This window comes from Benincasa hispida, chromosome 5 (assembly GCF_027475165.1).
Source record: "Benincasa hispida cultivar pf3 chromosome 5, pf3_genome.v1.1, whole genome shotgun sequence".
NCBI lineage: Eukaryota > Viridiplantae > Streptophyta > Magnoliopsida > Cucurbitales > Cucurbitaceae > Benincasa > Benincasa hispida.
The window spans coordinates 3272843-3291015 of record NC_143482.1 but is presented as its reverse complement, the minus strand read 5'-3'; the positions used below and the strand labels follow the sequence as shown (position 1 = coordinate 3291015).

The window sequence follows — 18173 nt, the reverse complement described above, 5'->3', positions numbered from 1 at the left end:
TTTCTACAAATAATCCATAAGATTAGATCTCACTCATTTAGTTAACATCAACCATCAACTTTACAAGATTATAATGGAAAAATAACTCATTCAAATTCCTCAACTTCGATGATATTCACATACTCATCATACACACCAGAACATTCCATTCTTTCACAAAGCTGATTGCAACCTATCCTATCAGACCAACCAAAATCAAAGCACACGACGTATAGTCGAACAGAAACTTACAGACACCAATGACCAGTTCACCTTGCAACTTTTGATTGAAGTCCAAGGTTAAATAACAACGTAGCAAAGAGAGAATCTGGTAGTAACGTCGTGGTTCCTTTGATCTGCGCAAGCAAGGCTTTCTGTTTCTTTGACTGCCCGAGTTTTCGATTTGATTACGAACTTTGGTTTGATGAATTGTATCTGTCACTGTTGTTTAATCCATACTGGAAAAGGATGGAAATGAAACTACATTTAGAAACAGATGTTGTGGAATTTACCCACCTCCCCTTTCTTAAAAGAGAACAGTTCATGGCAGAACACAATACCTTCTCTCTCATGCGGGCACCCCAAAGGTCAAAATGGGCACCAGAAGCTTGGTTTGCTGGTGGATTAAGCAACGGCTCCCGTGTTCTATCTTGAGCACCAACCTCCTCTTCTGTGTCGTACTCAGTTTTACGGGTTGAAACCATGGATCTCAGGATAATTGCTAGCAGCAGAGACAACGCCTGAGAGATTGCATGAAAGACTTGAGTGAATGGCCATAACAAGTATAATCAAATAGTGCCCGAGAGATTAAAACTCTAAACTTCAAGTAAACTGCATAAACAAGCAACATAAGCCACCATCACAGAGCCAGATAATGAAAAAGTAATACCTAAAATGGGATTGGAAGAAACAAAATTCTAGGAATATATACTAACTTCTATAAGAGCATACTTTCATCCCTGGTATCACTCAGATGACCATTAGAATTTGGCTAAATAACAAAAAAGAAATCTCTCTAAACGTTGCCCATCATTTAAAAAGTATCTATATTCCTTATGTTCCTTCGAAGTAGCAATATTATCCTTGACCTTTTATAAAGGTTTTCAAAACTACTATTGGAGTAGAAATTTGTTAGAATGTGGATGAAATTAGAACCTAAAATGGTGCTCCTCTGGTGACACCAGATGGAAATTGGAACCCAAATTTCCAAGTCACCACCATGCATCATAATTTCCATCTGAAATTATAAACGATTTCTACTCCAACAGTAGTTTGAAATATTAACGGAAGGTTAAAGACAATATTGCAACTTCTTAAAGAATAGAGGTAACGGTAAAACAAGGTGCAAAGCTCAAAGGTATTATCTACAATCTAGCCTATTAATATTCAACCACAAAATGAAGCATCGTCAATTCTACCTGAGTTGAAATCACAACGATACCGATCCACTTGCACAGATCGATGTTGTCTTCAATGAATTGCCAAAGTCCGTCCAACTCACCAGTTGGGTCCAACGGAAGATCCTGCATCAATCGTTTTCAGGTAAAATATATTGACAGAGGCATAGGCATATATAAATTAGCTTTCATATACAGAAAAATACCTTTTCCCACCGGCGATCAATTGCAATAAATGCCACCAAAGCCACTTCAACGAGAATAAACAGCATAATAAGCATGTTATACTAGGATTGCTAGGTTAAGGAAAAGAGATACTAAATAGAAATAAATGTTCACTCATCAAGAAACAAAGTACTTCCCACTCCAAAGGATAACAGTAGAAAAGAGCTGGGAGGAGTAAATGCACTTGTATTAAAAAAAGGATCAAAGTTCCAAGAGTAGACGAAATAAGTTGAAGTGTTCAACGAAAGAAAATACATCCTCTTTGTCTTTCCTCCCCGGCTCCTCCATGTTGCTTGAATTAAACAATTGGAATGCAATTCTTCAGTAAGTTCCACATGAACATATAGCAAGTTTCTATCAGTTCTCACGAATTCTGTAACGAGGGGTATGATTTTTAATTGTTTAACTCGAGAGCAAAGATAAATACAGTATCAAAGTATTTTGAATGTCCAAAATAGTAACTTTTCAAGGGGAGAAAGGCAATATCTAGAACTCAGAAACATGCTGTAATAAAGTAAATATCGTAGGATACGAAACAGAGGCAGCAGCCGCTTATTGCTTCAGCTGCAATACAGCCAACTAATGTAATACAACATAACAAGATGCCAAATCCCATGAATGAGTAAATGAACCTGCCACCACCACCAACAAAAAAAGCATCAAATTACCAATCTTATGAGCCTATTGAACCCAACACTTGACGACAGAAACCAATATGCAGCAATGATCACAACGATAACTTAGCATAAAATTGAGAGATTCATAGCTTAAAGAACTACCTAATGAAAATACAGAAAGAGAATCAATGGGAAGAAGACTTTAGCAAAATTCAGGTTTAGTTTACTTCTCAAAGAAGAATCCTCATCCATCCATGATCAATCATATCCATGCTAACAAACCATAACACTTCATCAACAACAATCAACAGTAAAATTGATGCCACTGAAGTCATACGGAACTAACTTTCAAAACAGTATAAATGATTGTTAGAGAATAAAGAAAAGAAAAGAAAAGTCAAGTTGAATTAATTTCGAGAACGAAATCCCAACCCTAACGACTTAAATACGCAGCCACAAGATCATTGATTACGAAAACCTTCCCAATTTCATAAATACGCTGCTACATGGAATTTCCCTAATTAAGAGTCACAAGAAACACAAGAAATCGAAAAGCTCACAGAAATTCCCAATTAAATCTCACCAAGGGGCTGGAAGCTTAAAAGCGTTCAAATCAAGCTCTAATTCCGTCTCGAACTCAGGAGCCAAATTGGTAGCTAAATTCATAGCGGTGATCCGATCGTTAACAGCGACTGATTCAGAATTTAAATAAAACGAAACCGAACGAGCCGGAGAAGGAGCCAAATCCGGTATAGGAGGAGGTGGAGAAACAGGAACATGGTGGTTCCAGCGATCAAGCATCCATGCCGAATAAACAATAATCGAAACCCCAACAAAAGCTTGAAGAAAACTGAAGCATTTGAGGATGAAAGCGAGAGAAACATGACAACAAGTGCGACCCATTACTTGTTCTTCGTCGGAAAGGGAAGGTAAAAAAATTCGAACCCTAATTCAAAATTTGAGGGTTACCCTTGTTTTTGATGGAGGAAAAGGGGGAAACTTTCAGCGAATGAGAGCAAAAGAGAGAGAATTGTAAAAGGAGAAAAAGAAAAAAGTTGAGAGAAAGGGGTAATTGCAACAAATCGTATGGCTTTGGGATCCTTTTGGGCTCGATTCAGTATTCGAATCGAAACGATCGATCGGGTCAAAGCAAGGCTGTATTATTAAGAAACTAAGATTATTCACAAAAACCACTGAATTTTCCCCTCTCCCTCTCTCTCTCTCGCTGATTTTGAATGAGTTTGTTATTACATTATTACGGTATTGCTGAGAGAAACGAAGAAGAAGAGCAAGAAACTATTTATAATTCTATTTAAGGAAAGTGTTAGAATTTTAGTTAAAAGGGCAAATTGCAAAACAGTTACCGTAAGTTGTAATTACACTCTCACATATTCCATTGTAAAAAACGAATGTTAAAACTTATATAAATATTAAAATTAAACTCTCATCTTTATTTACGTATGAAAATTAAAATTTTAATCAGTGATTTGTACTAGCATAGTGCTTATATTATCAGTTTCGAGGTTAGAGGTTTGATTCCCCAATCCCACACTTTAATTACGCAAAAAAAAAAAAAACCTTTAATGGATAAAAATTCGCCACAAATAAATTTTTATCCTTTGGAGTCTAATTTTTATAATAATTATAAATTTAAGAGTCTAATTTATTTTAATATTTTTATAATAATTATATATTTGAGAGTTCAATTTTTATACTTATAAGTTTGATGGTTCAATTTTTACCACTAAAAATTTGAGAGTATAATTGCAATTGCTTCATATTTTAGGCGTGATTTTTATAATTTTCTATTTACTTAAAATTTGATTTAAACTTTGGTTTTTTTTTTTTTAAAAAAAAAGAAATCAAAACTTCAAATCAAATTCAAATTTTACCAGTTTAGTTTTTTTTTTTTTTAATTATTATTTTATTTAGCTTTAGCAATGATAAACAATGAACAAAGTGGAAGATAAAATTAAATGAAAAGATTTGAAAAAAAAAAAAAAGTCAGACAACTTACTCCTTTTATATATCTTGAAAGTATATAAAGATGGACAGAGGGAAAGCTAAAGTATTTTGGGCCTTTTTTTCAAAAAAAGGAAAATTATTAATTTGTAATGAAAGTAGATGGCTCACCTTAATTAGTAAGGACTTTGGCCTTAGTCCTAGGGCAAGGTTAGAAAAGCTTTGGTCCGAGATGGATGTAGGCTTCAACCTCATTTCCAGAACTAGCTTCCATTTAACCATAATCTGAAAAGACATCAACCTTAGTTTTAAGGCTAGGTTCGATAAATATGAGTCTTCATAGACATGGACTTCGACCTCAATTTTAGGACTGGGTTCAATTTAACTAAAATTTAAGAAGACATCGACCTTAGTTCTAAGGCTAAGTTCGATAAATATAGGACATGATAGATACATTCTTCGATCTTAGCTCTAGGCTAGGTTTAATTCAATAAAAAATTTGGAAAGACATCAACTTTAGTTCTAGGATTAGGTTCAATTAAAAAAAAAAAAAATTTATTGAGGACCCATTGTAGAATTAAGACGTAACCATTAACCAAGAGATGATGGGAACAAGGGAACCCATGAATACATAATATTATAAAATGAACCCTTGGATCTAATAGATACAAGTTTTGACCTCAGCTTTAAGATATGATAGATATGAGCTATTATTATATATGTGTGTGTGTATGTGTATATGTGGCAATAGAATTCCTGCTCAAGTTAAATGTAACTTTAAGGCATTTGTTGATGTGCTATTACTACCAGTTCTATTTTAGCAATTGGGATTTATTTGACTTAGCAACCTTAGCTTTAGACTAGTCCTTCTGGAAAGAGATTCAACAACATCGATTAAAGAGTTAGCAATGACTTTCTTCCCACCTGGAGTGATGGTTAGGCCACAGTCAAGAGAACCCTTCAGATACCGTAAGATGTGTTTTACATCCTGGAGATGTACGATAGTGAAAGTGTGCATGATCTGACAACAATCAGATACCTTAACACTTTCGATAGGTGAAAGAACACAATGACATCCTACCACTCATCAAACAAACAAAAGTTAGAAAGTGGAAAAGAAGAAAATAGAACGAAAAGTTTGGTTTATGGAAACAACTCACCAAATTGGAAAAAAAGCCTTGGATGTGGAGGATTCTCGAATTATTGAAGGTGGATGAGGAGGAGGTTATATACGGAAGAGAAGAGGAAGTGAGTGGTTCAACATTTAATTGAAGCCCAAAAAAAGTGGAATAAATTAAATATAGATTTGATAGGTCTCAGATTTTACTTTTACAGATCATAAATAAATGAACTCAATCCATTTCATGAAGTGGTTGAGTCATTAATGGTGTGGTTGAGTCATTAATGTATATGTAAAAAAAAAAGGTGGAGTTCAATAGCAAACAAAAGCATTAAATAGAAGTGAGTGGAGTTTAATTAGCAAACAAAAACATAAATAACAGTGGGTGGACCATTAAATAAGCAAAGTAAAATCATGAGGAGTTAAACACAGCAAACAGAAGTTAAACATTCCATTGAAATTGGATGAAAACAGAACTAAAATCATGGTGTAATTCAGCAACCATTAAAATAGGCAAAATAAAATTATGGGGAGTTAAACACAACAAATAGAAGTTAAACATTCCATTGGAATTGATCGAAAATAGAACTAAAATCATGGTGTAGTTCAACATGCAATATTGAAAAGTACACACAGAATTGAACATTGCATGAGTTGGAACACATATTTAAACACAGCAGAGAATTGAACATTGCATGAGTTGGAATACATAATTAAATACAACAGAGAGTTTAATGAAATACAACAAATGGTTTGATCGTACTAAACAGAGAGTTCAAACACAACAATGAGTTGGAACACATAATTAAATACAATAGAGACTTCAAACCCAATAGAGAAAAAATAAACTATGAACTGATACAAATTGGAATTATATGAATGAAATTGAAAATAAAAAAATAAATGCAATTTTAGAACATAAAAAATGAAATATATTAGAGAATAAATATTATGAAGAAATAATCAAATGAAATAACTCATCATCTCCCCCATCGAGTTTCAAACAACCCCTACCATGCATTCAACGATCGACAACTTAAAAGAGAACCAAAAACCAAAATCCAATGTAGAATAGGTTACAGGTGAAAAAAGGACCATCGAAGCGACAAGGGGCTAGTTCAGCTTTTCATTGAAGCGATAAGGGGAAAGGGGACTAGTCCAAAAATCAACATATCAATTGAGAAACTATGAGAAAAAATCGAGAGATCTGCATGTAGGAAGGAATCGATGAAACGAGAGAGCTGAGGATTAGACGATAGGGTTTGGGTTTCAGATGTGAGGATTTAAGATGAGAGATCTTATAAGGGTTTGACGTTAGAGTTTCAGATTGGAGGGTTTGAGATGAGAGATCTAAGGGATGAGAAACGCGTATGGGAAGGGGAAAGAAGAGATATGAGGGATGAGATTTGAGAAATGAGAATCGTGTGAGGGAAAGGGGAGAATAGAGATCTGAGGGATGAGATCTTAGAAATGGGAATCGCATGGGAAAAGGGAGAGCAGAGATCTGAGGGATGAGAAACGGGGGAGAGAGGAGATTTGAGGAATGAGATCTGTGAAATGGAATCGTGTGAGGGAAAAGGGAGAGTAGAGATACGCATAAGGGAAAGGGGAGAGGGGATGTGTGAGGGAAGAGATACGAAACACCCCCTCCAAATTGAAATTACTGTTTACAAACCAGTGGGCTAGACAACCTCCAAACATTTAGATGATATTGGATCTCATCTCATCTCAACTTATATTAGGCCCCTAACAACTCCTTAGAAAAATGGTATATATATAAATATATATATATAAATCCCCATTTGAAATTGGGAAGATATCAAGAATAGAACTAAGGAAGAACTCTAATGGGCCAATATTAACACCATGGCCCAATGTAATAGAAATTGGGGAAATTTTATTCAATAGCCACATATACACCGTCATTCTCAAAAATAGCCAAAAGATAAAAGTAATGTTTCCTCCAAAAAAAAAAAAAAATTAAAATAATAATAATAATAATATAGATAAAAGATAAAATTAATAAAATAGGATCCACGTGAGTTGTTATGTTACCACTTGAATTGAACGTACTTTCGCTATATCCATTCAATTTTGTCAATATAATTGTTGTATGATAAAATATTTATGTTACTACGTGAATATTGACTTAAATTTTAATTGATACAAATATTATTTAAAACTTTATCTAATACATATATAAGATAATAAAATTAAAAGTAAGACAATGAATTATTGGAAAAAGCCTTTTTAAAGTTAAATTTATTAGACAAAATATTTAATCTATATCTATACTATCTAAAATGAGAAACTTTTGATTTTTTTTTTTTTTTTGTCCTTTTTAGTCAATGATCAACAGGTCATATGATGTAATTTCACATGAAAAAAAATCTCATTTTATTTAATAATTTTAATTTTCAACAATAAAAATCTCATTTTATCTAATTCACATTCATTCCTAAATAATCTTGCTATATTAAATTAAACACAAACAAAATTTCCAACAAAAATCTATCATCTACATTGAGATGATGAGAATTTTTTTTAAAAAAATATAATTTTATCTATTAATTTTTTCAACCATAAAAATCTCGTTTGATCTAATTCATGTTAAATCTTTAAATAATCTCATTATTATTATTTTAAAACAAATTTTCCAACAAAAATTCATCATACAAATTTCCCAACAAAAAAAATCTATCATACACGTTAAGATTATGGGAATTATTAAAAAAAAAAAATCTAATTTTATCTATTAATTTCGATTTTTAACCAAAAAAAATTCCATTTTTTTAATCCATATAAATTTTCGGGTCTATCTGTTTATATTAACACGTTAAACAAATGAAAAATTGGTTTCAACTTTATTTTATTTTTCTAGATTTGATTTAAGATACAAATCAGATTAAAATTTGATTCTCAAATCTTTTTCAATAAATTGAAAATTACAATCTCAATTTTTTAAGGTGTCTCTTTTTCTCTCTTTTATATTTTGTCATGATGTCTTGTGTTTTTGCAATATCTATGAACTTTTTGTTATGTTGTCTACTAAACTAAGCGGGGAGGGTAGAAGAAAAATGTAATATTCTTCGTATTCATTATTTATTTAATGTAATTTTGTTTTTGTTATTTCTCTTCAACAATCTCCTATTTTTTTTCTTAATGCTTATGTTCCTATTGTTGTTCCCTAAATTAGGTGGAGGAGTAGATGAAAAGAGTAATATTCTTTATATTTATTTTTAATTTAATGTAATTTTGTTTGTTATTCCATTGTTATCTATAAAGATTTTGCATTTTAGAGGGGTAAACGGGTCAGATCGGGTCGGATTATTGTTCTTAAAAAAAAGGTCTGACTCGATCCCAATTGAGTATGTAGAAACCGACATGGTCCGACCCGATCTCGTTCGGGTCTGGATATGGTCAAGCCTAAAGATGTCCAATTTTTCCACAGGGGACCCTGGGGCTCGCCCCAAGGGATTCCCCGATTAGGCGGAAAATGGGGAGGGAGTGGGGGAAAAAAAATTTTGTGAGCTAAAAGGGGACGGGGATGGGGAATGCTCGCCCCCGCCTCGTTCCACATCCCCTCCCCATTAGTTTCTACATATTTATTTAGTATAGTTATCTAATGTTATATTATTTTTATTATTATATAAATATTACATTTAAATTTCTAATTTGATTATTTATTGGGAAAGATAATGAATATGTTTAATAATTTGATTCATATTTATTTCTTTCTACTCTAAGTAATTAATTAGTATTTTTAGGCCAAAATTTGAGTAATTTATCTTTAAATTCAAATTGTCATGTAAAACTAACATAATAAACCGTTTAATGATAAAAATAATTATTTAATTAAAACTGGTTCACATTAGTGATTTAAATTAATTGATTTTTTTTAAAAAATTTTACGAAATGAAATGGGGAGTGGAAACGGAGATGGAGAATGACATTTCTGATCCGGCCCCACCCCGCCCCGTGGACATCTCTAGTCGGGCCGGGTCAGGGTGGGTATTGATGCGTAAAGAGAATATAAAGTAAAACCCAAAAGGAAGTTGGGATTTGGGAGGATTATTTTAGCTAGAGAGGGAAGTGCTTCGGCTTCTTCTTCTTCAACCCACCGGCCGTTGCTTTGGCGTCCTCTTCTTCAACCCACCGCTTTGGTGTTTGTTTAAGCTTCATCATCATCATCTTCTTCATCTTCTTTTTCTTTTTTCTCTTCCTCTTCATTGTTTTCTACAATTCTAGGTGTAAGAGTGAAGTTCAACCCATGCCTTCTTCTTTTGAGAGTTCATGCGACACAGAGGGAGATTCTTCTTTTGAGAGTTCGTGCAACAGAAAAGGAGATAGGGGAGAATAAACGTTAAGCTAACTTTTAAGTTCGGTTTTGGTTCGATTATAATTTAATTCTATTACAATTTGATCCAACTCGAGCCGAATCGAGCAGTTCAGATTTTTTCACCCTTATTTTATATTATCCAACTCACTTATACAATTATCTCAGTATATAAATCATCACGAATACAAAATAAAAGTTGAATTTATCATGTACAAAAGTTTTGTTTATGTATTCTTCAAAAGTTTAGTTGGTTAAATCTAGTGATTATCAACATAAAAAAGTAGTACATATTTTATCTTTCCCTCTTTATTAATTATTAAATTTGTGCGTACTTATAAATTAACTAATCCTTGAAAGCAAAGCACAATTTATAGAATCATTTTATTAATTATTAAATTTGGAGATACAGACTTGAATAAAGAGCAATATTGTAGCAAATAACAAGTAAAAAAGAGGACTCCTTTTACTTACCTAGCATTGAAAATTCTTTAATTCAGTTGGATGAGTCTCTTTAGCTGGATCAATATTAAAAAATTGAAACCCAATTAGTTATAAAATTTTAGATTTAGATTTGTGTATGGAAGATTCAAGAATATAATTAAACTCAAATTTTGGTTGCCAAGCTTCCTAAGCATGGTCTAAGTAACTTGTACCTTCCCCAAAACTAAAGGAAAAACAAACCTTCTATAACAGCCTCATGATCCAACATTAAAACATTGAAGAAAAGAAAACAAAGAGTATAAAGAAATTGAAAGAACAAACTGAACCTGGCTGACGAATGTGAAGAAGTCAAAATCGAGAGGGAGAAAGTGTCAAGGATAACTCATGAGAGAAAGCTTACTGACATTAAGTTTTTACCTCAATAATTATATGCTCCATGCACCAAAAATTTTGGTACATTTTTCTTTCATAGTATGTTGTGGAAGAATATAAATTTTCTACAAGAAAACAAGCAAAATCCCAAAGTATTATTGACCTCAACATTCTATTGTGTAACTAATTGCATAAAAATAATATGTGGGTTGCTAAGTTCCCAAGGCTATATAAAGCCAAACTCATACAACTATATACATTGCTATAATTTAAGTTCAATTTCAATGGATTTCAAACAGTTTGCTTCATAGTGTTTTATAATTTGAGTATAAGTAGTCGCCCTACGAAGTTAATTTCCTTTTGGACATATTAAAAAATTGTCATTAATATAATTAGGGATGAGGGAAAAAAACAAATAAGAATCTTATTAAAAGAAACTTACTATCTTTGCATGCCAACAAAGTATATAATAGAGAGTGCCACATGTTACTCACTCTTCACCATTATTCCATTTATCAAATTACTAACCTTTCTTTTGCTCTCAGGTCATGCAAACAAAGAAGAAAAGAAAAGGATTTCCAGCAAAGTTCTATCTACTTCTTGATCTCTCATAGACGAATTGAGGCATACACAAAGCTTTCAATTAAAAGAGAAAGGAAGAAAATTTAGTATACAATTGATCATAGTGGTTGGATATTGTAGAAAATAACAAGTATTTAAGTGGACCTTATTGAGTTTGAAATTAAAGGCCCAATGACATTCTGATAATTATGAGCAAATAGCAATTTTTTGTAAATAAGCTCATCTTATTGTTTAAGGCTGAAAAAAATCGTGAAACACTTTGAGAGAGGAAGCAGCCGAAAAGTGCAGACCACCATGAGAGAGAGACAGGGTTGGTGACAGGAGATCTCATTCGACGTTGGCAACAGGTGATCTTGTCCGAAGTCAACGGTAGGGGTTCTCGTCTGGTAGTAGGCGCAAGGCGATGGTTCTAATTTCGATCGTGTAAGCTGCGTCTGGCAAGAGACGGTGGTTCCGATTTTAGCTGTGTAAGCTACGTCTGACGAGGCGGTGGTTTCGACCATGGGTCTGTCGGCGTGGGGTTTTGAGTTTCTGTTCGACCTTGCAGGGTTGCGTCCGACGGTGAGGTTGCGCTTGAGTTTGCCGATCAGAGGAGGGCTACAGTGCACTTAACGTGTGTTGTTTTTCAGCGAGTTGTTCTCGATTTCAAAGGCGACGTTGTGTGCGGATATCTCGGTATCAATGAGTATCTAAATTACAGATTGGTGGTTATTGTTGATTATCTGTAATTTTAAATTCCTTATTGCTCGTTATAAAATTGATTCAATCCGGTTCTTAAAGTAGATGTAGACCAAATTGGTCGAATTACTATATATCTTGGTGTTCGAACTTTATTGCTTTCGATTTATTCTGCTGAATGTTTGTGCGTTCTATTTGGCCATCTAGATTAGGTTCAAAACTCTCATAAGTGGTATCAGAGCTCCATTTGATCCAAAGGGGGTGTGTGGTAGTGTGCTGGCATATTCTTTGTTTAGGATAATTTTTTGTTGGGATTAATTTGACAGATGGCTTCGTTGCCTACACGGTTCGAAGTTGTTAATTTTGATGGGAAGAGTGATTTTGGGTTATGGAGGAAAAAGATTAGAGCTATTTTGGTACAACAAAAAGTATCCAAAATCTTAGACGAAAATGATCTTCCGCCAACAATTACAGAAGCTGAGAAAAGGGATATGGATGAGTTGGCCTACTCAACGATAATTCTGTATCTGTTAGATGGAGTGCTTAGGCTAGTAGATGAAGCCACTACTACAATGAAGTTATGGAAAAAATTAGAAAGTCTTCATTTGACTAAGTCCTTGCCAAATAAATTATATCTAAAAGAGAACTTCTTTGGATATAAAATGGACCCTAGTAAAGACTTAGAAGGGAACTTGGATGAATTTCAGAAGATTATAGTTGATCTCAATAACATTAGTGAGAAGATGTCGAACGTAAATCAAGCGGTTATTCTTCTGAATTCATTGCCTGAATCGTATCGAGAAGTTAAAGCACCTATTAAATATGGATAGGATTCATTGTCCATGGATATAGTGTTGGATTCCTTGAGAGCTAGAAACCTCGAGATTAAAAAGGAACGCAAGGATAAAGAGTTACTCATGCCCATAGGCAGAAGTGAGAAAAAGAACGGAAAAGGAAAAAAGTCGAGATCTAGGTCAAAATCAAAAGGGAAAGTCAGAAAGTGTTTCTTATGTCATAAAAAAGGACACTTTAAGAAAATTTTCCCTTTGAATAAGGGCAAAGAAGCATCAAGTAGCAAGCATGCAGGGGAATCTAGTGCAACAAATGTTATTAATGGGTATGATTAAACAGAGGTCTTGGTGGTGTCCAACAAGGATATTCAGAATACTTGGATCATGGATTCAGGGTGCACGTTTCACATGACTCTTAATCGAGATTTCTTGATTGATTTTCAGGAAAATGATAGCATCAGTTTTGCTTGGTGATAATGGTGCTTGTGATGTAAGAGGAATTGGGTTTGTTCGAATTGCAACACATGATGGAATGATTAGAATTCTTACAAATACTAGTATGTTCCTATTGGGATTAGTATCTTAATTCTCCCAAAATCTCTTGTTTGTAATGATACACATTGTTTGATGAATAAAATAATTGTTATTTCATTCTGGCATTTACTCATATCCAATAAACAAAGCTCATTGATTATATTATGCAAACTTAAGCATGTATAAGTGATATACAAGTGGATCATGCCTTAAGTGATAACCTAAATAGGTATGTGTATAAGGATTAAAATGGGATACCTGATCCTTGTGACACTATGGATACGACCCGTTTTGTAAAGGTTTGCAAGTGTTGTAAACTACTACAGATGGTAGATCCTGACTATTCATATAGAGACATGCGAGCAGGGGTGTCCTATACAAAGAGTTTATATAAGATCGAACTACGAGATGACTAGACTCTGTATATAACGCCATTGATACTAGAGACTTACATCTCACCTAAACGACCATAGGTGACACGACCTCAATCCTGAGTGTTTTGGAAACTCCTGCCTTTGAGAGCGGTCCTTTGATTAGTATGGGTGAGAGTGACCAGATTGCCAACTCAACATGCCTACCTTTTTGGGGACTTGTCTGATCTGGGAACTGGGAACTCAATCCACAAGATGGAGTTCACTTCTTTCTCGAAGCAAGGATAAGTAGAGAGATTGCTGCCTTAAGGGCTAATTCCGAGGCTTGAACATAGTGGCCACAACTTCTCTTTGGAAGAGAGAACTTAGTCATAGTAGGACTATGACTTATGTTCATTAGAGGGATCAGTGGTACTTAAGGAGTTAGATGTAACTACAGGAGCATAACATTTATTGGCCCAGCTGTACTTACGAGCGATCTATGAAGGGTTGTAGTACTGCTGATTGGTTAAGATGGACACATAATATGTCTGTGGTAAGGAGAGTTCGGCTGTCGATCTTTAGTGGAGTGTATGGCAGTTAACGAATGGCGGATCCCATGACTAAAGAGTTTAGTCAGTTATTCACGTACCGTTGGAACTTTCAGCTACAGGTTCATAAGGTTCCCTTGGTAGCTCAATGGATTCAGTTGAGGATTAGTTCTTGGTGTTGATTTGAAATGTTCAAATTGACAAGAGGTAATTCAATTATATATGATATGATCGGTATGATGTATGAGATACATCTAGTGGAGGATTAATGTAAATGAGATTTATATTAAGTACCATGGAGTAGAAAAAGAGTTATCGTTTATATACTTCATGAGATGAAATATTAAAACTATAGGTTATAAATATATTATGGTAAGTTAGTTATCATTTATATTTATAATATATTAATTATTGGAGAATTAACTCTTTTTCTCTAATAACCAATTGAGTGGGATGTTATTGGTGGTTTCACGATAACCGTGAGATAAAAGGAAAATTGTTTTCCTATTTTAGTAAGCTTGAAAATTATTGTTATTATTTTTTTTTAGATTTCCTCTATGGAAAATAATCTCATGGAAGTTGTCAAGTAAATAGGTTTTACTAAGCGACAGTTTGGATTAGCTAAACGATCATGTAGTGTTTTGTAGGCCACAGACACTTAACTAAGTGATGAGCTAAACGATTGCTTAGCTTTTGCGATTGGACATCGACCTATACGATAGGTTCAACCTTCTTCCACTTGCTCAATTGTTTACACAATTATTGTTTCCTCTGTCTTCTGCCTCAAACCAAGTCCACACAAAGCCTACCCTCTGGATTCTCATACCGAGAATACCAAGGTAGCCTTCTTGGTGGTGTCATACTCAACTCGACACTGTCAAGGTTCTGTGGAGGTCATTCGTGTTGTTGGGGTGTTCGTGACCGAGACGATTGCTAAGTTCTAGTGCACGAAGTTCATGGAATGTAGCGGTCACATTGGATGAGCATTCGAGGTTGTTGTGTTGCTGTGTTCGAACGTTCGTGATTAAGGACCTTGGCGATGAGTCTACAAATGTGTGTTTCGTTTGTCCTTGATCTTATGTATTACATGCTATATTTTCTATATTGAATGCATAACCGTTTGTTTCTGTTTATGACTGTAATTGTAAAGTTCATATATGATTGTAATTTGGAATGATCTTTCCGCTGCTCATGGAAATCCTCGTATTCGATTTCCTTCAGTTCCAGAACTCAAACGAAATCTAATTTCTCTGGGTGAATTAGATAGGGCAGATTATTCCTATAAATATGAGAATGAAGTTCTGAAGGTTATCAAGGGTTCTTTGGATAAGATGAAGGGGATCTTGAGGAATGAGCCTTATGTGTTCCAGGGTACTGCTGTTTCAGGTAGTGCTGTTGTTGCATCTGGGAAAGAAACAAATACGTCTATGTTATGACATAAAAGATTAGCTCATGTGAGTGAAAAAGGTCTTCAAGCTCCTTCACAACAAGGTTTTCTTGGAGGAGTTAAAGACATTGAACTCCCATTTTGTGAACATTGCATAATGGAAAAGTTCACCAAAGTGAAGTTTGGGAAAAGGAAGCATTCTACTAAAAGAATTTTAGGTTATATTCATTTGGATTTGTGGGGTCCTACAAAAGTACCTTCTATGGGAGGTTCGAGATACTTCATGTCAATCATTGATGATTTTTCAAGGAAGGTGTGGATGTATCCACTGAAATAGAAGGATGAAGCTTTCGGGAAATTTCTTGAATGGAAAAAGCAGGTTGATAACCAAACAGGCAGAAAGATAAAGTATCTGAGGACAGACAACGGTTTAGAATTTGTGAATCATAAATTTGATAAATTTTTCAAATATGGGAGAATTACGAGGCATTTCACTGTTATGTACACTCCACAATAGAATGGTTTAGGTGAAAGGTTTAGCAGAACAATTTTGGAGCGTACAAGATGTCTTTTGACAAATGCTTCATTATCCTTGAAGTTTTGGGGGGAAGCTGCCCAAACAGCCTATTATCTCATTAGTAGAAGTCCGTCTTCCGCTTTAGGCCTAAAGACTCTTCAGGAGATATGGACAGGAAAAGCTCCAAGTTTGGATCATCTCCGAGTGTTTGGATGTTCAACTTATGCTCGTGTTAAGGAAGGGAAGCTGAATAAGAGGGCACTGAAATGTTTGTTTATTCGTTATCCTCAAGGTGTTAAAGGATATAAACTTTGGTGCTTGGAAGAGGGCAGAAATAAATGTATCATCAGCAGAGATGTGACCTTTAATGAAGCAGATATGCCATTTTATGTCAAAGAGTAGCAGAAACAGCAGACAGTTAATCAGATTGAGACAGAGGTTAGAATCGATTCTAAAGCACAATCATCAGTTAGTTCAGGCGAATCCAGTGATCAGTCATCCAGTTCTGATGGTGGACAACCTCAACTACAGAGGACTTTGATTGATGAAGGAGCTTTCAGTGAAGAAAGTTCAAGTAGCAGACCTATAGTACTAAAAGCTTACACGTGATAGGCCTCAGCGGGTGAGACAGGCTTCTACGAGGTATAGTTATGCTGATTTAGTTGTTTATGCTCTTACTTGTGCACCTAACAGTATTGAAGCAGAGCCTCTTACTTTTGAGGAGGCAATTGTATCTGATTTAAAGGAACAATGGAAGGATGCTATGGAAGCAGAGTTGTTCTCATTGCAGAAGAATTAAACATGATCATCAGTTCCAAGGCCTCCTAATCAAAAACTCATTCGGTCAAAGTAGATTTATAAAATCAAGCTAAGTACAGGAGGTGACAATAAGCTTAGGTATAAGGCTAGATTGGTAGCCAAGGGCTACACTCAGAATGAGGGAGTTAACTTTCATGAGATTTTCTCTCCGGTGGTGAGGCATTCGTCTATTCGAGTAATTTTATCTATTGTTGTTCACTTTGATATGTTTGTTGAACAGATGGACATCGCCATAACTTTCCTTCATGGAAAATTGGAGGAAGTGATCTACATGGCTCAACCTAAGGGCTATGAGGTGAAGGGAAAGGAAGACATGATTTTTCGTCTTCACAAGTCCATCTATGGACTGAAGCAATTGCCGAGGCAGTGGTATATTAGGTTTGCACCTTTATTCCAAAGCAAGGGTTTCACAGGAGCTCATATGATGTCTGCGTGTACTAGAAACTATCTCAGAAAGGTACATATATTTATCTACTTCTGTATGTAGATGATATGATCCTGGTGTCTAAAAATCTATGATCTCAAGAAACAATTGAGTAGTGAATTTGAGATGAAAGATTTAGGTGAACTGAAAAGAATCCTAGGCATGGATGTGAAAAGAGATAGAGAGAAATGTTTGTTAACCATTTCGTAGTAGAGTTATGTGCATAAACTTCTTGAGAAGTATAATATGTCTGGTTGTAAGGCAGTTTCGACAGCCTTAGTATCTCATTTATGGATTTCTTCGTCTCAGTGTCTTGTTACTGAACAAGAAAGGTTAGAGATGTCTAATATTCTCTATTGTAATGTTGTTGGAAGTATTCTATATTTGATGAACTGTACTAGGGCTGACTTGGGATATGCTATGAGTATGATAAGTAGGTTTATGTCAAATCTTGGGAAGGAGCATTGGAATGCAGTTAAATAGGTGCTTCAATATTTGAAAGGTAGTGCGAGTGTATCACTGTATTTTAGCAGAGATTGTGATAAATCAACACTGTTGGAAGGCTTCACAGATGCAGATTATGCTGCAGACCTTGACAAAAGAAGGTCTCTATCAGGTCACATTTTTCATTTGTTTGGTAATGTGGTCAATTGGAAGGTTGCTCTACAGTCAGTTGCTGCTTTGTCTACTACTGAGTCAGAGTATATTTCAGTGGGTGAAGCTGTTAAAAGGATAGTTGGTGAGTTGTTGTCGTAGGAGTTCATTCTTATCATGCGTTGTGATAACCAAATTGTTATTTATCTTGCGAAGAATCGATCTCATCACGAATGGTCCAAGCATATCGATGTCAAATTTCATTTTATCAGGGAAGTTATGGCCCAAAAAGATGTTGATCTGGTCAAGATTCATAGAGTTGAAAATTTGTCAGATATCGCTAACCAAGGTTCTTCTAGCCCATAAGTTTAAATACCTGTTAGATGGGTTGAATATTAAATTTGGATGATAGGGAGATTGAAGAATCAGCTTGGTACTTAAATATTTTTGTTATGAGGGAGATTTGTAAAAAATAACAAGGTATTTTAAATGGG

The 18173-nt window shown here is 34.7% G+C and overlaps 1 protein-coding gene and 1 long non-coding RNA gene across 2 annotated transcripts; both read right to left on the bottom strand.

Moving 5' to 3' along the window:
* Positions 1 to 3564, bottom strand: LOC120078057 (Tetraspanin family protein). Its single transcript, XM_039032250.2, has 6 exons — positions 2802 to 3564; positions 2134 to 2233; positions 1583 to 1663; positions 1398 to 1502; positions 540 to 719; positions 1 to 437 (listed from the first exon to the last, which is right to left on the bottom strand). Exons 1-6 carry the CDS (start codon positions 3119 to 3121, stop codon positions 387 to 389), a joined length of 837 nt encoding a protein of 278 aa, XP_038888178.1. The 5' UTR covers positions 3122 to 3564; the 3' UTR covers positions 1 to 386.
* Positions 3565 to 4349: 785 nt separating this feature from the next.
* Positions 4350 to 5480, bottom strand: LOC150035847 (uncharacterized). The gene is made up of 3 exons (XR_016529702.1): positions 5341 to 5480; positions 5105 to 5257; positions 4350 to 4465 (listed from the first exon to the last, which is right to left on the bottom strand). It is a non-coding gene; the product is annotated as an uncharacterized LOC150035847 (long non-coding RNA).
* Between the last annotated feature and the right edge of the window lie 12693 nt (positions 5481 to 18173).

Bases quoted from the DNA above. Each gene is read 5' to 3' on its own strand.
- LOC120078057 (XM_039032250.2), bottom strand. From the start codon at position 3,121: ATGGGTCGCACTTGTTGTCATGTTTCTCTCGCTTTCATCCTCAAATGC. The intron at 1,664-2,133 runs GTATCCTACGAT...TAGCAATCCTAG, and splicing joins GCGGCTGCTGCCTCTGTTTC to TATAACATGCTTATTATGCT. The intron at 720-1,397 runs GTAGAATTGACG...GCAATCTCTCAG, and splicing joins TCGTTGTGATTTCAACTCAG to GCGTTGTCTCTGCTGCTAGC.